The following is a 20,974-nucleotide window of genomic DNA, read 5'->3' on the forward strand; positions in this document are numbered from 1 at the left end:
GTCTTCAGTTTTGGAAAGTAGCCTGTCAGTATACACTGTAGATATTGCAGTAGGGCAATGCTCAGCTCTCGCATGCGTATGTGCGCATGTGAGTAAAGAGCACGTTTTCCCCGATCTCTCCAACGATCCTAATTAACCCGTTAGCCCTTTGATATATAGTCTTCTAGACCATGCAAGCTCCCCTCACAGCTACCTTTCCTGTTGCAGTACATACATGCACACAGCGTGTTTCCGATATGGGCTTCAGTGGTCGGAGGTTTGTTAGAAGGATCTTGCAGCTCGTTCTGTTCGCGCCTTTGTCTGCGGTTTGTTTGAGATGATGCCCCCTTGCGAGAGGGTCCCCTCGCCGCTTTTAGAGCTGTGGAACAAGGAGCCGAGCCTGTCGTGACATCGGCAGTGGCCGTCCGCTGGTGGGCACGTGTGGTCTAGAGTAGTGCGAGTGTCGTCTCTCCGTCTCCTCTTTCCTCTTGTTGGTGGTGTTGACCTTGTGCTTTATTCATCCCCCGTCTTCTCCCTTCCAGGTTCGGACCCTATGGAATTCCGGTCACCGTGTTCCCCAAGAGGGATTACCGGGATAAACCCGAACCTATGCAGCTAAAGACGGAACCATTCCAGCCGGAGGCTCCGGACACACAGGACGGCCCTTCCCAGGAGCCCCCCGCCGCCCCCGCCGCGCCGCACCCCAGCCTGTGGACCTCAAAGCCCCCTCCCCTGTTCCAGGAGGGGGCCCCTTACCCCCCGCCTTTGTTTATCAGGGACACGTACAACCAGCCGATACCTCAGCCCCCGCCCCGCAAGATCAAGCGGCCGAAGCGCAAGCTGTACCGCGAGGAGCCCACGTCCATCATGAACGCCATCAAGCTGCGGCCGCGCCAGGTCCTGTGCGACAAGTGCAAGGGCACCGTGGCGGGCGAGAAGCGGGAGGCGCGCCGGGGCCCCGGGGCCGAGTGCCGGGGCGAGGAGGCCAAGCGGCGGCGCGGCGAGAGCGCCCCGGCCGTCGGCAAGAGGCCGCGCACCGAGCCGCGGGCCGAGGAGAGGGGCCGCGCGGCGGAGGGCTCCAGGCGGCAGGCGCACGTGGTGGCCCAGGCCCGGGGCGCCGGGGGGAACAGGGTGGTCAAGGTGGGGCCCGCGACGACGACGACGGCCGCCGCCGCCGCCTCCTCCCGGGTCCAGCTCAGCACCAAGAAGGTTCTGCAGAGCAAGAACGTGGACCACTCCAAGGCCCGGGAGGTGCTCAAGATGGCCAAGGCGCAGAAGAGGCAGCGGGAGCTGCCCGGCGGCCGGGCCAACGCCAGCATCGCCGCGGCCGGCGCCAAGACGGCGGCGCCCCGGCAGGACGCCCTCCCGAAGGTGCACTTCACCCGGCGGCTGCACCAGATCAGCGGGGGGGGCGGCGGCGGCGCGGGGAACGCCGCCCCCCTGCCGCCCCGGATCCGCCTCAAGCCCCAAAGGTACCGTAACGAAGAGAACGACTCTTCCTCTTGTAAGCCGGCCCTGGAGAGAGTGCAGGGCGGCGGCTGTAGAGGGGCGCCCAAGGCGGCCCAGCCGGTCCCCCGCTGCCCCTCCACTCGCTCCTCCTCCTCCTCCTCCTCCCTCGTCCCGGCGGGCGAGGCCGGCGCCTCCTCCGAAAGCCAGGGCCCGGCCCGGGGGCCCGAGCCCCAACCCAGAACGGACCCCCGGCCCCAGTCCGAGATCGAGCCCCAGCCCCTGCCCCATCCCGAGCCGGCCGAGGAGAACAAGGACACGGTGGCTCCCGAGGAGCGGGGGGGGGACAGGCGCGAGAGGCGGGGGGGCAAGGCGGCCGACCTCCCGGCCTTCGTGGCGCTGACCCCGGGCAAGCCGGACTCGTCCGACGCGTCCGTGTGCAGCGTCGACAGCGCCGACGACCTTAAGTCCTCCAACTCGGAGTGCAGCTCCACCGAAACCTTTGACTTCCCCCCGCCTGGGGCGTTCCACGCCCCCTCCGCGCCCAGCACCTCCTCCACCGCCCCCAACACCACCACCTCCTCCTCCTCCTCCTCCTCCTCCACTTGCTCCTCCTCTTCGGCCTCCAAGGAGGACAAAAAGCTCAGTAATTCCCTGAAAGCGACGGTCTTTTCCAAAAACGTCTCGAAGTGCGTGACCCCGGACGGCAGGACCATATGCGTAGGGGACATCGTCTGGGCCAAAATTTACGGCTTCCCCTGGTGGCCGGCGTGCATCCTGGCCATAACCGTGAGCCGCAAAGATAACGGGCTCCTGGTGCGGCAGGAGGCCCGGATTTCCTGGTTCGGGTCGCCCACCACCTCTTTCCTGGCACTTTCTCAGCTCTCCCCCTTCCTCGAAAACTTCCAGTCGCGCTTTAACAAGAAGAGGAAGGGGCTGTACCGTAAAGCCATCACCGAGGCGGCCAAGGCTGCCAAACAGCTCACCCCCGAGGTGCGGGCCCTGCTGACGCAGTTCGAGACGTGAGCGGGCCGGGGGGCGGGGCGGGGGGGGAGGCGCGGGCTCGGAAAGGTAGGCAAAAAGCACATGCTCTCCCCCCGACGAGTGCCAGCCCCTCTGCAGCCCCCCTCGTCTTTTGTTTTTAGTTTTATTTCCCCCCACCACCACAGTGGTGGGGGTTCTGAGAGTCAGGGGCGACGAGAGAGTTGGGGGAGGGAGGATACAGCAATGATCTCCAGATGGTCAGGTGGATGGGCGGGGCACCCCAGTTGTGTTATCCGTTCCCCCCCCCCCCCCAATTTTGAGACGTGGTGCTAAAAAAAAAAAGGCCGACACTCCAGCTTTCTCGGAGCGAGTCGGCCCCTTGCCCCAGCCACTGGCCCGGCTCGGACTTACAGTAAAGGCGCTGGCCGACCACGCCTCTCTCAGGTCTGTGAGTCCACCCGCTGGCGACTCTCGGGGGTGCGACAGGACGAGTTCCGAGTTCCAGATGGGGGAAACAGATGTTCCCGGAAGCATAGGTCCTAGAGGAGGCCCGACTGATCTGCGGGGTGGGCGTGTCAGGCAGTGGGTTTCAGATTGTGAGTTTTTCCTCTCCTGAAAGCTTCTTCTGTACGGGTTCCCTCTCCCTGAATTGGCGGTGCGGAGCTGGTCTGTCTGCAGGGAGGTGCGTAGGAGCCCCAGTGTGTCTAAAGTAAGGCTCTGCTCTGATGGCAGAGAGCAGGGAGAAGGACTGGAACCCTTTCAATACCGTTGGAGTTTTTAAAGAGACTTTAAGTCCCGGATATGGTGCAGCAGGGTGCTCAGATTTTCTTTATCACCTGATAGTGTGACGTTCAGCACCGGTTTATCCAGGATGATTGCGTCATTGCCCAGGACTTTTCAAGAGCTGTGCGCATTTCAAAGCTTGCATCAGACAGAATTTCCCATTAAACACCGGTTACGATTTCTTTGGGGGTCTTATCCGTGTCACAGGTGCATTAATTTTAGGGGAGGGAGATACACTGGGGAGTAGGGAGATAGCTATCTCACTCTCTTGTCCTTAGAATGACTATTTTAATTCTTTTTTGAATTTCCTATTTTTCGGTATGTATCTGCCGACCAGAAATTGTACACTACACAGGCCCGTAGAGCAGACAGACCCCCTTTTATCTTTTGGGGAGCGCTGGTGTACTTGACCGCCGCCAGAGGCCTGCCCGACAGCTCCTGCGTAGCTGTGGAGTGCCGGCCTTTAAAGACCACTTTAACAGTCAGTCCGGTGCATTAACAAACACTAATTAAGCAGATCAATCAGCCCATTTACGTCATGCATGCTCCTGTGTCAATGAAGGGCCACCTCCTTTCTCATTTCCTACCCCAGTTTCTGAAGCACCTGCTTCGGTTTCAACCAGGGGGCTTCTGCGGTTTGGGTAGATTTTGGGCTGAATCCCCCCTAAGCTCCTCCCTGGTCTGTTTGAACCCCTGGGAGAATAGCAGATGCAAGGTCACTCTCTGTGCGAGCTGGGGGGAGAGGGTACCCCCTCATTCCCTTGATTTTGTATCGCTGACCAGTAGATGGCACTTTTTAGGGTAGAGCATGACATGGGGGAGAAAAAGTTTGAATCAAAGGTCAGCAGTTGAGGACACTGGACGCCCAGTGATAGGACCCAGCGGTGTAATGTCAGGATGACCAGAGTGCTGCTCGGATTTGTGAATTTCTACAGTGATCCTTGCACACCGTGGCAGCTTGGTTTTTTTGTTTCAGAAGGTTGGTTGACCAGATGTTTTGTGTATTTAGGGAAGTGATTGAATGGGAAGGCTTACACTAACAAGTTAGTGGAGTGGACACACAAAGAACATGTTTTATGCGTCTTCTCTGACAAATTGGGATGTGCTTTTGAGGCCTTGTGTTTCTTTAAAGGTCACTCTTCTTTAGAGGGGGTGTTTACCCCCAACAGGACAGTAAAAGATATTAAAACACTAGATTCTGGGACAAAATCATCCGTTTTCCCCTCAGTTTGTTTTCTCACAAAAACAGTTTTTCAGGTTAATTGTAGAGCGTATACTTTTGGTCTTGGCAAATGCGTTATTATATGTAACCTGACTTGCAATTTGTATGCGCTTAGAATAATTGTAATGCTCCCTTTGAAAATGTACTGCAGGGAATGATTGGCTCCTCTCAAAACCTTTTTTTAGTGTGTCTGTTAACCTTGAAGAGCTTGTCCCGAGGAGAGGAAGGGGAAATGCATTTAAAACCGAGAAGAGTAGACACTCCGTTACCCAAAGAGTGGTGGGTGTATGGAACACGCTGCCCAGCCATGTTGTTGAAGCCTTAACCCTGGCTTCTTTCAAGAAGCAGCTGGAGGACTGAACAGCTAATGACCACGTGGGTTAGGTGGGCAGGTGGCCTCCTCGTCTCATAACCCCTCTTCTGTTTTTAAGTGACGGCTGACTGCAGACCAAGCAGCGCTGTGTTCAGCTGTGTTTGCTAGAAAAGTGAAGAGCAGTGTGGATGCGGGTCACAGGGTAGCTGTCCTGAACCAGAATTAGAAGGGAACAGGGGCTACATGCCCTCAAGACCTGAAACTGGCACCTTGGACCTAGTGAAGATGAGGACTGAGCAGAGACCTAGTCACATTACAGCAGCATTTTTGCTAGCGGTTGCAGACAGGGGTGCAGGAGGTCCCGTTTGAGGTTCGCTTGTCTTTGTCAAGTCCCCTCCGTTCAAGCGGTGTTGCGCCTTGGCGTCTCTCGTTGCGAAGCTCCTGAATGATCGCGCTTTCGGTTTGCCCTCCTGGCGTGTGTCTTTAAACTCTACGTGCTGGCTGGTTCCAAGTCCCGCAGCCCAGTGGGGCCCAGCTGTGGTCCCGGAGAGCCGCTGTCCATCCAGCTGTGTGCGTCAGCCATAAGTCAGCCATTTTTACACACACCTGAGGCGCTTTCTAAGAAGGTGAGCTCTTAGAGATGGTTTCAAACGAAGATATTGACACCCCATAGCTCTCTGGGACCGCAGTTGGCCTTTCCTGACATAATTGAGCCAAATCAAGTGATAGAGACTCGCTTGTGTCCCCCGTCTTTCTGAGTTGATGTTTCACGTGCGGTCTGGAAGAGCTGCTGGTCTGTGGCTCTGCAGGACCAGGGTGACTTCTGTTCCTCAGCTTCCAGAGGACGTAGCTGAAGTAGCATTCAGTCCGTTTGCATATAAGTAGAGTTTCTCTGTATAGTTAATTCATTTAGGGTTAAAACATTATTTAACCGCTGTCTGTAAACAGCTTAATGGAGCAATATCTTAACTAAGGTGTAAAAGTAGTATCCAAAGGAAAATCAAGGCAGGGCATCCAAAAATGTTACATTGATTGGTGAAAATAATTGGATTAGTTCATTATCAGTGTAGTAGATCATTTTTCTCAAGTAGTGGTTAGCATTTCACCCTGGGTTCAATTCCAGGAATACTATACGTGAGGAGTTTGCATGTCCTCCCTATGCTGGCGTGGGATTCCTTCTGGTGCCCCCGTTTCCTCCTACTGTCCGTGACATACTGGTAGATTAACTGGCTCCTGGGGGAAAAATAGGTCCTGGTCGGTGTCTTTCTGTGCCCTGTGATGGATTGGCATCATCCGGGATGTATCCTGCCTTGCATGCCGTTGCTGGGTTAAGCTCCGGCTCCCCTGTGACCCTGCACTGGATAAAACGGTTAGCGGATGGATAGATGGGTGTTTTTTTCGTGCCTCAGTTCCAGAGCTCTTTCCGGATCCCTCGTAGGGTACCGCAATTCTGCGACCGTTGGGGGCCACCTTCTAGCTTTTATAAAAAATGACAGCCTTAATGAAAAGATGCTTGTCGGGTTAGTTAAGAGAGTGCCCACATGCTTCATCAAGTACAGATTGACCGTCTCCACATCAAGCAAAGCTTCTGCTCTGTTGTGATCTTGATTGAGCCACTACAGCTAGACCCTCACAAGTGGTTCCATAGATCCAGATTATGTTGAGATAAGGTAGAATTATTTTAAGTAGGCTGGATCGCTACTGTAGTTAACACATAGACCAGGCCTACTCTAAATCGAATTAAAAATTGGTGTGATTGGGAGTAAGTATGCATGATGTAGTTACTGATGAAGGGAGTCTCTGATACAGGTAGTTGAGGGACAGTTTAGAGAATAAGATGACCTGCAGAACAGTTACAGGTGACAGGCCTGTCATCTGGCCTGTTTGGCTGCTAAGAGCTGTTTGGTCCAAGGATCTTATCCAGCTGTTTCCTGAAAGAAGCCAGGGTATCGGCTTCAACACCATGGCTGGGCGGCTTGTTCCACGCTCGCACCACCTAAGATTTAAACTCTTGACTGCTTGATCCGGAGTCCAGAGCGCCAAATAATATAGCCACAGAGTCACTCTGTGGCCTGAGGTGCAGAATGTGCGAGGGATTGAACTAGGAGAGGAGAGAAGCCGGGGCTAGCTAATGACTGGTGCTTCAGTAAGGCTGCAGTTTGGCAGTCTGAACGCCTGTCCACAAAACACGTGTCCAAATGCCCTAAGCTGGCTCCTCTGACTCCCAGTGATTGGATTAGACAGCAGTATAAAAAAATCCTTCAGTTATATCCTAGAGCGTTTGCTCAGCCAGCCAGGAAAAAACCGAAGACTCAGATTTTCCACGTGAGATGGGCTCTCATGCTGTTTGCAGTGTGTCCTACATTATGGTTATTTAAGAATGGCAGGTAGAGCGCAGAACTCCTTGTCTTGCAGAAAATTGACTGTTGATGCTTCTTGAAAGGAGTTTTTTTTGTATCTCAGTATTTTAAGAATTTGTGGTGTTTGTAGAGGAGGTAGCTGACATTTACTGCTGTTCCGGGTATCAGGTAAGCTGGATGCCGTTAGATCAAACTGCCCAGATTCTGGGACAGGGACGTAATTAGCATAAATGCAGCAATCGGTGTTACTTCGGGGAGTCATTGAAACTAACCGCAACATGCTGCTGCCAGAACGATAGCTCTGTTTTTTTGACTCATCCATAATGAAAAGGCTGGAGGTTAGAGAAGCAGTGGTGAGGGTGGGTTGCCGAAGGTTTGTGCTGCGGTGGTGGAAAGGGGGATCAGTAGTAGTGTGGCACTGACGTCCCCGCTCACCAGTGCGATCTGCCCAGATAGCTCAGCCCTTAAGCCAGTGTCACCTCGGGCCCCCTTCAGCTTTCCTCTGATCCCTGAAGAGGATCAATGAGTGGGGAAGGTCAGGCTTGACCTGCACATCCGGCTTGAGTGCTTTGTGAGCCCTGAGCTCTCCCTCCCTCTCTCTGTCAGCCTCATAACATGCTGTTTCCCCTCCTCTGCACTTCCACAGAGGGAGAGCAGCTGTCTCTTGGAGTGGTTATGTCATGCGTGTGACATGACATCCTGGGGTAGTTACGCCATGCGTGTGACCAAATGTCCTGGCCATACCTGAGTCATCTGCGTTTTTACCTCCCTGATGAAGGTGTGTCCCCCCCGAATTAAGGAGAATCCATTACGGGCTCAAAAGCAAAGTGAAATCTCTGCGACATGGTGCGAAAACAGGGCACTCTTCTCTAAACCATGAGCCTCCGTTGGTTTGGGGCCTCAGAACTGCTGCTGTGCCGTGTTCTGTCTGGCACCAAGATCCCTAAAAGTAATTTATTTTTTAAACAACCGTATCTTGTCAACAAAAATCAGGAGTGGTTCTTTTCACTCTTTATATTTCCTTTCTTTTCATTGCTGCAATATTTCATGGTGCAATTAACGCCGTCCAAGGCAAACCACACTACGATTGTTGATGCTTCTTTCTTCCCGGAGAATCAGGCTGCGTGTTGAATGGAACGTCAGTTTTGCTGCTGGAGTGATTCTTCTGATCATATTTATCGCATCCCACGTTTCTTGCAGCACCTACACACCTGTTGACATCTCAGATTGAACAGTAGGGTGTTGAAAGAACTACTCTCAATTTCTCTGCCTTTCACTACTATCGTTAATTGTTCATTATCACATTCGTTTTCTTAGTTCTCTTTTCTTGCTCACAGGGGTGTGTTCTTGCTTGAGTGTGTTGGATTCGGAGAGGGGAGGGGCCCTATTGCAGCTGTTAAGGGAGAGGTAGCCGTAACGCTCCCTAGCGCGGTGCACAGCACGTCATGATCCGAACATTGAACGTCTTCCCCAGCCCGCACCTCCGAACGAGAGCAGGTGTGATGAGGCAGCCTAAGCTGGAACTGTCGGGGACAGTGTCTGCTGGCAAGGGTGAATGTGTCACTTTTGTGCAACAGAGGGCTTTTGTCAGAAGCTGAGCTTGGTAGAACACAGTGCACATTTAAAATTGATTTTCATTTTCACACATGCTGGAGTTAATTTTGAGTACCGATTTTTTTTTTTCCTGTTTTTACAAATCTATGGAGTAGAGGGAACGCGAGGTGGGGAGGGAACGTTACACCCTGTTTTCTGTAGTCTTCTGAAAGTAATTTATTTACCTTTAGTTGTCCGTTGAGTATTGAAATAGGAGTCCCTGTTGATTATTTCAGTACTGCTTTGGAGTAGCCAGTTAGAATCAGAGCTTTTTTTAGTGCACTCGGGATGTGGGGGGTTCTGTATGTTCCTGTTAATCTCCAAGCATCAGCTTTCTCAGCCTGTCCTCTGACCACTCCGGCATCGGTGCTAATTCAAGATCAGAGTCCGCCGCGCTGATGTGCAGGACAGTTCTGCAGGGCTCTGGCTGCAGGTGGTCTCGTTGGTCCTGGATGAGAAGGTTTTCAGTCTCTTCAGGCCAGATCGACTGCCAGATCGATGAAGTCCCCTGGGGTGTTGGCCGGAAACAAGCTACGAGTGTCGCTCCCTCAAAACGCGTTCCCCTCCCACCTAGATGTTGTGTATCTGCAACAATCTTCCACTTCCCTGGTAGGTCCTGTGAGGCTGTGTGCAAGCCATCCTCATTTAAACTCTCCTGCTGTGTGAAAGCATCCAGTGTTCTCTCTGAAGGAACAACAGGCACTTGATAAGTGACATGGCTGCAAGGTGACGTGCTGAGATTATTTTTGTCTTTAGCAGAATGACAACTATCTAATCATGTTTTCACAGCAGGGGTGGGGGTGGCGGGGTTAGGCAGGTATCATTCACCTGTTAAGACTGCAGGCATCCATTTACTGTATATCCTCTGCAGATGAAAGCAAAGAAATGACCTTGGCGAATCCTTTGGAAACATAAAAAAACAGCTAGTTCCTAAACTCTTCCTAAGGTGTTTTTGTGATTTTTTTTGTCTTTTGAACAACTAAAAGCAATGCAGAGCTTGTGTCCTCAAGACCCCAGCCTCCCCCAGCCTGCTCTAGGACTGGTTAACAAAGCTGTCTGCTGCCCCTGTGGTTCACCCCTCCTCCTTAAAGAGACTCTCGCCATGGCCCACTGGAGTGGACATCTTGCTGGTAGAAACACACTGAGTGACTGTCAACCCCAGTGAGAATCAATTCTATTTATAATGGTGGTTGGCTTTGTATTTTTTATGTTCCCTTCCTTATCTGTTTGCAGATCAGAGAATGCTGTATATTGAACAAGGAAAAAAAAAAAGTTAAGACATTATTTGTGTAAATGTTTTCTGATGTACAAAGATTATGTAAATAAAATGTTAACTACAAGGAATCTGACCTAGTTGTCATTTTTTTCCTCCCCCTCTTCCTCTGCCCCTGTATTCCCTCAACTGTTTTGGTCTCTTTTTAAGAAAAAGAAGAAGGAATAAATGAACAAAGCTCCATTTGCTTAGGTAATGGTCGTTAGTCCAGTTGGGCGTCCCGGTCACTTATCCTGTGTTGATCTGAAGCATATAGAAGGCTCTGCCTTCGTTGCAGCCGATCCATGCCTTTTAACATTGGGCGAACGGTTCTAAAATCGCTCCCAGTCGGGAGTTTGGATGAGGCGTGACACCGCGCCTTTTCAGACATAGCAAACTGAGAGGAGAAAGTTGAGGCTTCCTGCTTGCCCTGGGGAAGGTCGATTGCTCGGAAAGCGTAGCTGCATCTGAGGAGGCGTGGAGACCCAGGCTTTGCTCTTCACTAGATGCAAGGAGGGTTACTGGATGAGAGGGTCGTTTGGTGGTTTTGAATTCTTGGCACAGTTTATTCTCTCACCTGCAAACAGAATTTCTTCTCCCCTTTTTTTTTTTTTTTTTTTTTTTTTTTAAAAGGCCTCCCTGTTCGAACATTGGCCTCGGTGTGATTCTGGAGTAAGATTTTCACATTGTTCTGGACTTAATCTTCGGGTGCTGAGCACGAGCAGGGTGTGCAGCCGAGTCGCAGTAGACAGTGGCTTTGTTCCCTTCTTCATTCTTTTTCTACTGCACGTAGAAACCTGGCGCCAAAAATATCTCAAGCAAATCAGCCCTGGTACCTTGAAGTTTGTGTCACTAGAGGATGTTGAATCAAAGGAAGTTTTCTACCTTGATGCAGGGTGAGTTTTTTTTTTTTTTCCACAGTGAGGTTTGAGGACACTCTGATGGAAGAAGACTAGTCTAGAACTGTTCAGCTTTTGGAGCGTAATCAGTGCTGTCGGTTTGGAACTCAAGTGGCCTCTGCTGAGGACCCTTTTTTAAAGCCACCCCTTTTTTAAATTGACATTGAAGCATGGAAACCCAGAGGATTTCCAATGGCAGGAGATATAGGTCCTGTGTTTCTGCACTGGCAAAAGTGCATTGAACTGTAGACCCCTCTGGGAATGGCTAGTTGCTCAGAGTTTGAAATGGGAGCTGGGGTGGCACTACGACATCGTGATCCCCGTAACACTAGAAGGGATCAGTTCTTGACGGGGTCACATTATAAGGCAATGTGTCGCTAGGCAACTGACAGTGGCCACCTGTTGCTAGCTAGCTGTGTAGCTGTGTCACTGGCGGACTGTGACACCGGCTGATTGTGGTGCTAGCCGACTGTGACTGGCAAAGTGCGACATTGGCCGACTGTGTTAGCTGAGGGACCGTTAGCTGACTGTGACACTGACCACCTGTTTGTAAAGCAACTGTGATACCGGCCAGCTGTGGCACTAGCTGACAGTGCTGCTAGCCGACTGTAATACTGGCCAACTGTGACCGACTGCGACCAGGATCCTCCAAGCAGTGGGGCATGTCCTGGGGCCGGACTTGCCCTCTTCCCTCCCCCGTGGCTTCCCAAGCGCTTGCGGACTCCATAAGGGATGCTGCTGTCTTCCAGTCATGACGTGTCAAAGGGTCTGGGAAGTCATGGCATTTCAAAGGGTAGGATAAGTCTCATTACTATATTCCTCGTTCTCCTTCTTATGGGTGCAGAGCTCCTCTCTGCAACTGGGTACTCTATTTTCCATAGGTATGTAATTAAAAATACACCTGTCCCTCAATTTACAATATTACTTGGGTTTACTCTAACAGAGCACTGAATTCTGAAAGAGCACAATTGTTTATTCATGTTAATTACCCTGGGGTAAATAGAAGGAGCCCTAGTTGCCCCTCTGCTTCCAAACCTCCACAGATAGCTCCCCCCCTCCGCCCTCCAGCTCATTAATGCCACGTCCACAATAAACAAAGGCCTTACAGCTGCTATCACTCAAGCCCCATTGCACGTCTGTGCTTCAGAAGAGCTTCACAGTTAACAAGATAAGCAGGCAAGTGAGATGTGTTAAAATTCTCAGAACGCAGACGCGCCAGGGAACTGTGTTGTGGGAGGTCACGCTTGTCGTTCGCTCTAGCGAAAAGCTCTTTGGGACTGCGAAGGACAGGTTTGTCAGAGTGAAAATCTCTACACCAGGCATTTGTGGCTAGAGGGCCGGAATAGCAGGCGATTATACATTTTCAAGAAATATTTAAACACTTTCAGTAAGAGACATCACTGAAACCCCTGAGGCCCAGTTATATCAGCAACCAAAGCCCATGAATGTTAGGAGAATTTGGGGGGAGACCACTCCCCAAAACCCCTCTTCTAAGAGGTGAAACCGGAGAGGGAAGGGGTTTTAGGTCAGAGACTGCAGTCAGACAGCTGCTGTGCCAATGGGACCTGGAGATTGGGACATTAGGAACACGCGTCCTGCCCTCCACGCCAGAGGGGGCGTTTTTGTGGTGAGCCTAAGTGCTTCTGAATTATTTTTGAACATCCCATTCATTTTCCCTTGAAGTTGTTCCTGGCTCCCGTCCCTCACTCCTGTTCCATGCATTCTGAGCATGGTTCAGTCTTCGGAGAGCAGGCAGCCTGCAAAGCTTGGGCAGCGACTTCTGTTTGGCCAAGAAATACTAGACTTCCAGGCAGTGCAGTGGTTAGTATTGCTGCCTAACAGCACTGGTGTTCAAGCCTGGACCTGGGGAGCGATCTGTGTGGAGTTTGTATGTTCTCCCTGTGTTCGTGTGGGTTTCCTCCGGGTGCTTCAGTTTCCTCTCACAGTTCCAAGACAAGCTGGTAGGTTAATTGGCTTTTGGGAAAATTGGCTCTGGTGTGTGCATGTGTTTGTATCTGTGCGTGCCCCGTGGTGGTCTGATGCCCTGTCCAGGGTGTATCCCGCCTTGCAGGCTCCAGCTCCCCCTTGACCCATCCAACTGTATTGGATGAAACCGTTAGAACATGGATGTGTAGGTACTGGGCTCCCTGTTGGGACCAGTGTGTGCTGCCCCCTGGTGGCAGCTACAGGACTCTCATCCTATTGCAACGCAGCTGCATGTCCGCACGCCTCCACTGAAATTGCAGCACTCTTGACGCATGGCAGCACAACTTGTGCTCCATCGCTGCAGTCAAATTCTGCTGGTGCCCAGGTTGGAAAGTCTGCAGTCCTGTGAGCACTTGCCCTGCACTTCACAACTCACTAACGAAGACCTTGAATAAATGATGTGTTATGGAAAATGGCTACAATTGCATTGTTAGATACAATCTCTGTTACAAAGGCAAGTGCACACCATGGTCAGAGGATGGCTTTTGTGCCGGAGTCTTTCATCAGTAGCAAAATCCTGTGCACACAGATGGTGGCCAAGGTTTCAGCTATTTATAGCCGTTCCTCTATCTCACAGTCCCTTTGGACAGAGAAGAGCACATTCATGTGTTTTATGTTTTTGGCATCTCGTCCTGCACCTGTGAGGCATAGGACTGGAATCTGAATGTTATGGATGATATAACCAAGAGTCTGGTAACAAGGATGTCACTTCTCCTTGTTCTTCATTACTCTTCCCTGAGAACAAGGGCGTCACTTCGTGTTCTCCATTATTCTCCCCTGAGAACAAGAGCATCACTTCTCCTTGTTCTTCATTATTCTTCCCTGAGAACAAGAGCATCACGTCTCCTCATTATTCATTACTCTTCCCTGAGAACAAGGATGTCACTTCTTGTTATTTATTACTCTTCCCTGAGAACAAGAGCATCCTTTTATTCTTGTCCTTCGTTACTCTTCCCTATGAACAAGAGCATCACTTCTTGTTCTTTATCACTCTTCCCTGAACCTATAGATTACTGTATGAGATGGGCTATAGTCAACAAAATATCTCCCCCTCCAAAAATTATAGCTCTTCAGCCTGCAAAAACTTTTGGAACAAAGTGTTCCTTCTAAGTTAATCAGACCTATAAGAGCTCCCTATCCTATTTATTTTTTAACAAAGGAAATGGTTTATGTGTTCAGGGAGTCCCAGGTTTTTAAAAAAATCCAAAAGAATGATCGACTGACCCAAACTCTTGGCACCTGTTTCCAAAGTGATGATGCTGTACTGTCGTAACCAACACATAAGCTTCTCGAATTGGAATTCCTTGTTTGGCACACACCATGTGTTTCTTAGCTGCTGCCTGATTGGTGGGATAATTAATTGTATGGAAGAATCCCTTCTTTGCACAGAAAATATATTTTAGATAGCACACGTGCCTGAATCGCGTACATCTTTTCACTGTGTGTTAGGAAACAACCTTATGAAAATGTGAAGTATGTTCGGTAGGGACAATACCTGGATTGCTGAATAAGGCATTTCTGAGACTAAAGAAAGTGTGTGAAGGCTGTTGGTTATTTGGCTCCATGCTGGACATCAGAGAACTGAGATTAATTTGCATAGAACTGAGATGGTCAACTCTGCTGATTTAACACTTTAATCTTTCACCCCCTGTGAGGCACTGACCTCCCCATCTGTTTGAGGAGTCCAAGCCTTCTGATTTTAAACACACTTCCTTTTTTTAGCACGGTTCGCCCTCACACTGGGAGCTGTGATCATTGATTTTACTTGGCCTGACAAAGCTCTTCAGAGTCAAAGTGCTGTCTAATGCATAATTTATATGCAGTCAAGTCTAGGTGGGATGCTAGTGGCCTCTTCCAAAAAAAAAACCTGCAAAAGTTCCCAGCATTGTATTTCAGAATCATTTGAAAAACAAGATTTACCAACTAGCCATTTCTTGCAGCTGTATGGATCTCCTAAACGACACACCAGTGCGTGATGCAGGAGATATTGTGTTATAGATGAGTAGGAGCTCAGTGTGAGAAGTCTTTGGGTCCAGCAGTGCACTGTGGGGGAGATGACCCATCTCTGGCCTTTGCTGAGAATCTCCATGGCCCAGGAACTATGACCTGTGTGACATCTGTATTCTTCCCCCTGCAACGTCCTCCCCTTCAGCTCCAGGTGTGCCACTCAGAAGCTGGTATGTAGTTAGTGTGCTATGCAGACATGGAAGGAGCTGTCTGCTCTTTGTGCTCTTGTGTGCGTTTCCTTTCGTCAGTGTGCCCTGCAGAGTTTGTCTTCTCTTTCAATTATGAGGGAGGTGTTATGTTAGGGACCGAAGGCTGACTTCCTTGTTATCATCAGATGAGAGGGCGAGCTCACCTGTGAGAGGAAAGACTAGTTTCTGAAAGCAATCCTATCTACCTGGATGAAGATTTGTGTCTTTCAGCCCTTGGTGATCTAAAGCTGACTAGATTATTGCGTTGGGTTTATTCCATGCTGAAAAGAAAGGAAAGAAAACACAACGTTTCGGCTGTGGAGCCTTCTTCGGGTGTGAAGAAGGCTCCCTCACACCTGAAGAAGGCTCCACTGCCGAAACATTGTGTTTCCTTTCTTTTCTTTTCAGCACGGAATAAACCCGCTACCTGTTCCTTTGCAGTCTACGCATGCGGACCTACTTGCACCAGATTATTGCATTGCCTGCTATCAGCCTTGACTTTGAAGAGGGCTCTCCTGGCTGTGTGAAGGCAGTGTTTATTTGCAATCAGGACGGGCTGGTATAGTTGCCATACTATATGATATACGCCAAGCACACAAATTAAAGCTGGAAGGCTGCAGGGGCTCTGTGGTCCTGTCTGTTTTGGGAGGAGCACTAACAGCAGCTCCCTGTAGTAGACAGCCAAAAACAAGGCAAGACACCTCCTTATCTCTCAGAGGAGACCAAAAGAAGAGGATCCGTAGGGTGCCGTTTCCTTCCAGGAAAGATCCACCTTAAATCTGAATAAACACACGAGAAGAGGCCAACAGAGTTAGCCAGGTTCCTGTGCTCTGCAGAGGAAACTCGGACGTTTCTAATCATTTCATTCTAATCCTTTACTTTGCCTTCAGCGGCGCTAGCTGACAGCTCTCCATGAGTTGCTACTTCTCTGTTTTTGATGCCTGCAGGGTGATTTCTTCTTTTATGCTGAAATTGCATTGTCTGGCTGGAGGACAGGAGGAGTGGAAAGTTTTCTTGGTTTGGTATCTTGTGGTCAGCGCAACCCAGGTTTTAGCTGAGTCGGAAGAACGGGGCTGTTTTTCGGTGTCTTGTTTCCCACAGAAATAAGGCCTGTGAGCTGCTGCCCTGGAACTGTAGCTTGCGCCCAGTGGACTGTCGAATTCCAAATTTGAGCTTTCTTGGCGTGACCGATGAATTGCAGTGTTGCCGAGGCAGAAACAACTGACACGACATCTCCAGTAAAAACTCTGTCCATTTCTCTGTGGCCACTGCATTCATCCCTGGGCTGGGCTTGTGCTGGAGGCAGGTTTTTGAAGCGCCCGGCTTGGTCTATTTCTGAAGAGTTTCGAGCTCCCCCTCTGGAAGGTGGAGGAGTCGGCAAGCCTGCCTGAGCCGGAGGGCTTGTGGATGGAGGAGGGTGATTGACCTCTGACCTGCCTGCACACCTGCACGCAGATCTGGGGTCGCTTGGCCCTGTTTGACCCCCTCCCCCCCAGCTCCCACATCCCTGGACAGATCAAGGGTCGTGACCTCTGTGGCCTTTAATGGCAGTGGGGCGGGCAAGACACTGGGGAGCGTGTGTGGGGGGGGTGTGGAGCAGCAATCCGCTGGTTTCCGAGCTGGGAGGCTGCTCTGTCGGCCTGCTAGCAGTGCCGTGTTCGTAGCACCCTGTCTGTATTCACGCCGGGGCGGACGTCCTCGAGTTGCAGGTCTAGGCACTGAACTCCCGAGAGCCGCAGGAAATGAACAGGCTCATCTCTCGGGCGGAGCCGCCGGCGGGGGGCGTGCGTCGGCCTCTGTTGCCCATCCCGGGTCTGACCCCCCGCTCTCTGCTCTCTTCCAGCGCCGCGACACTGAAGGGCTGCTGATTGGTCCGCGCCGTCCACGCGAGCACTGCCATTGGTGGGGAGCCAGCGGCGGGGAGGGGGGTCGCCGCGGGGGACGGTCCAGGATCCCGGAGCACGCACCTTATCTTCGCATCAGAAGCCAAACGGACCCCGCTTCCCCCCCCCTCCCCCCTGAATTCCCCTCATCTGGACCCGTCTGTATAACCCTCTGAGCCCCGTCGGTGTGGGACAGGTGAAAGACAGACCTCACAGGTCAAAGGTCAGGAGCGCAGCGAGTGCTGGGAGACGGCCGAGTGGCGCAAGGGGCTCAGGACTCGCGATGTTCACTTCCTGGATAATTTTACTGCATCCGCCCCCCCCGGTGACTGTCCCAGTGACGGACGCAGACAGCAAAGAGACGATGTTTTATTACGGAACAACTTGGCAATAAAACGAAGGACCGTGAGCGAGTGTGGTGGGGGAGGGAATCTTTCGATCGAGACGGCCAGACGGGGACAGAGGCCTTTCACGTGTCCCAAGACCCGTCCCGTCGCGCACTAGCCCACCATTCCCCTGCAGGGGGCGCTGTCTCTGCTCTGCTAGAAGGGAAAGAGAATTATGCTCACGTCAACGAAGCACAGGGCTGACTTCCGCTGTTGCCGCGTTTATGGGTTTGTTTTGCCTGTCTTAATTGCACATGTTTCAAAGTATATATATATAGCGGGGGTCATCAAGTCAGAAAGTAAAAGCAGTAAAGTTGCAAGGTTATTTCCATTTGCTTTCCTGATGTGCGCGCACACTGGCATGTATATATCTGTAAAGCGCCCTGCTCAAGTCTGCTTGTGCACCAGGACTCGAGTTCCTGTGCAGCTGTGAGTGTGTGTGTGTGCACGTCGCCAGGTCTGTCGCATAGGTCGACGGTACGAATGTCCCCGGTCGCAGCCGCTCCCGGTTCGGAACAGAACGGAACCCGGGGGCGGACAGGAGGGCGAGTGTCGCAGATCGTACCGAATAACCAAAAACAGAGCCTATCTCCAGTCGGACAGGCTGGAGGTGAAGAAGTTGGGCCGAGGGGTGGGAGGTGGTGCCTTGACGTTTTTTGTTTTCTTAGAAAAAGAACCTAATCGAAAAAATAATTTATAATCACGGACTTCAGCTGATCGTGTTGCTTTCACGCCTCAGTACACCGCCGCTTCGTTTTTTTTAAAATAATGTTGTTGGAACTTCATTAGCAAGATGATGTGGCTGAAAATTGTCTATGCAACTGTTTCATTTGGTGACGTACAATGGGCTTCAGTTGTTGTTATTATTTAATTGTTGTGTTAAACACACGCACTAGGATGGATGAACCTCCCGAATGGTCCAAAGACTCCGGTAGCAGTGTCGTCTGATGTGTTCTGCTCTTGTTAAAACATTGTTGAAGAGGTGTATTCTTGTTGATGACTTTGATACAAATCAAACTGAGAGGAGGCGTTCAGTGGTCTCTGTATTTAAGGCGAGCCCTCATTTGTGATGTGACACTTCGCCACAGGTACAAGGAGAAATGAGAGTTGTGCTTTTTTTTAAACAAAACAGAAAAATCATCCTGCCTAACCCATCAGAACAGCTCAACACCCCATCCACTTTTTATAGAATCCACTTTATAAACTTTCCCAGTTCTGGGAACAGCTGTGCACTCTTTTCCAATGTCTTGCAAAAGGCAAGGACTTGAAGTATACTGTTAAATCGAAAAGTTATTATCTCGACAGCTGTATTCATACCTCCAGAAGTTTTATCTCATCTCCACAGTGATTTGAATGGTTTTTCAGGGCTCAGGAATGGACTTTAATTGTCCTTCAGCCCCAAATCCCATTGTGTGAGCCTGAGGTGAGAAAATCAACAGTTACAAGTGCTTTCTCCATGTCAAAACAGTAGTTTTTTTATGTTGCAATCACTGACACTTTATTGGCAGTGGGTTGGTTTAAAAGACCTTTCACATTGCTGTGGAAAACCTGGGTTATCAAACTGTTCATCAACTTCTCCTTCCCTCAGTCAGCTGTGTAGCGGGGCTATGGGCACAGACTGGTATCCCCCAGAAGTGGGTCTGCACATCCATGGGGTGACATGGCTTCCTTTCTGTTTGCAAAGCATGCTGGGCTTCTGTGGGATGAAAAGAGCTCTGCGCCTGAAGGCATAATTGGTAATTGTAGATTTGAACTGCTTGGCAGCACTGCTAGCCCTGCAGCTTCAGGGGTCAAGTCTGGGTGGGGGGTGCCTGTCTGGGTGGAGTTTGCATGGTCTCGCTGTGCAGTCCTGGTGGTATGTGGTTGTCCTCAGGACTCCAGTCCTGTCTATAGGAACAGAACCAGCCCACCAGCCTCGGCTGTATCCTTCCCGATGTTCACAAACAGGCACTGTGATATAACAGCAACACACTCGCATATTAACCCCCCCCACAGCTGAACCTTTGCCCCATAATAATCTGTAGGATATGCTTATTGAGGCATAACTGCAGTGTCTTTAAATTCAGGTATCATTCTGAAGACACCTTTTGACATGCAGTTGAGACGCAAATAGAACTTTCCTAGTTCAATTGGTTCACCTTGATTCCACTGGGATATTTTTTGTAAGTATACTGATGAAAAAAATAGCAGTGTTTTCTAAACTGTGCTACAGCCTCTCCTGGTTTTCTATGTGTGTTTTTTTTAATTTTTGTTAAAGTGTAAAATCGAAGGTTTGTGTCAGGGAAATTTTTTAGAGTAAAATTGACAGTACTGTATTGCTTTGGGGCTTTTTTTGTTTTGGGCTTTTGAGTTTGCTTAATATTTAAGCTGCAAATTGACCCCACTGTTTCATTAGATTCGTCTCCTTTATTTTGTGAGCTTGCAATGAAAACAAAAAAAATCAAAAACTGCTGCGTGAGTCATGTTTAAAGCTTCATCCAGACTGTGTTTGATGAATCTTCTCTCTCAATTACTTAAATAAAGAGGATTCTTTGTTTTTGTTGATATTTTCTAGTTCTTGGTAATTTTTTCCTTTTTTGTTCCAGTCACCTCTCTACTGTGTCTCCTCACCACAGCTCATAAGGGATCCCCTCATTTTCCGTCCACATCCATCTTTAAATTAGTTTATTGCAGTAAATTCTTTAATTTACCACTCCCAGATACTGAGAACCCCAGGCCTGTGGCCCTCAATGACTCGAGCCCTGGAGCTGGAGTTTAAGTCTCAGAAGGATGTCAGTCTGTGTAGATAACCTTACTCTCTCCCTGCTGGTGCTGCCCAGGAAGTGGTTTGCCCGTTTCTGTGCTGGAAACAAGAGGGTGTAGTTATCAAAGGACTTGGCCAGTAAAGATCAATTTAATCATTAGGAGCTCAGCTGAAATTGCAGGTTTGTTTCTCAGAGTGGAACACTGGAAATAGGTAAAGGCACTGGAACACATACAGAGCACACACACACGCACAAACTCACAAATATACACACTCACACGCACACAGATTCGCATTTACACACTCGCACACAGACACGCATGCCACGGGAAGTTAACTTCGAGTAAAAAAATAATAAAGAGCTCCAGGAATGGTTTTTTTTCTCTCCCTCATTTTCTTTTATCTTTTGTGAGCTGCTCTGGCACTGCAGATAACAGCATTGAAGAGAAAAACGCAGGCTGGAATCAGCTGGCTGTCCTCGAGTTCCAACGAAGACAGACAGACCCCCTGGGAACGGCTCGATGGCCAGACGAGGAATCGCACGGTTCGGCCGCGGTAAAACAGCTTCCTGCGCAGAGGGGCTGAAACACGTTCTCTCCCCAGAGGAGCGGAGGAGAGCTGGTGAGACTTTGCCTGCACACCCCCGCGCTGTGTCCCCACCAACTTTTATTGGATTTTAGTTCTAAACTGAACTTTTTAAAATAAAATCCAAAGAAATGAAAAAAATATATAAATTCTCCTTTCTTTGCGTCCTTATATTTGTGTTGCTCGGTCTTCACTCCTCACTCTCGTTCTCTGGCTCCAAGTCCGAGTCGCCATTGAGCTTAATTTCCACTGAGCACCGAGCCACGTCGGTCTGTGTCTCACAAGCACAGAGACGCAGGGCTAAGCCCCCCCTGCCCACACCCTACTGGGATCGAGTGGCGAGGGGGTAGAAACAGGCTCCCCAG

At 50.3% G+C, this 20,974-nt stretch overlaps 1 protein-coding gene across 3 annotated transcripts in view; it reads left to right on the top strand.

Moving 5' to 3' along the window:
* pwwp2a (PWWP domain containing 2A) overlaps nt 1–19,827 on the top strand; it is a 36,016-nt gene extending 16,189 nt beyond the window's left edge. The window contains exons 2-4 of one of the 3 annotated variants that reach the window (XR_015926104.1): nt 522–2,418; nt 16,856–19,017; nt 19,348–19,827. Coding sequence is in view for 1 of the 3 variants with exons in the window: in XM_088604150.1 (XP_088460276.1) it covers nt 522–2,418; nt 16,856–17,071 (2,113 nt within the window). In the remaining 2 variants the exon portion in view is untranslated. Of the gene's footprint in view, nt 1–521; nt 2,419–16,855 lie in introns of all 3 variants that reach the window. The other 2 variants (XR_015926105.1, XM_088604150.1) reach the window with 2 other exon arrangements.
* The last annotated feature ends 1,147 nt before the right edge of the window (nt 19,828–20,974 follow it).

This window comes from Lepisosteus platostomus, chromosome 13 (genome assembly GCF_059453375.1).
Source record: "Lepisosteus platostomus isolate fLepPlt1 chromosome 13, fLepPlt1.hap1, whole genome shotgun sequence".
Lineage (NCBI taxonomy): Eukaryota > Metazoa > Chordata > Actinopteri > Semionotiformes > Lepisosteidae > Lepisosteus > Lepisosteus platostomus.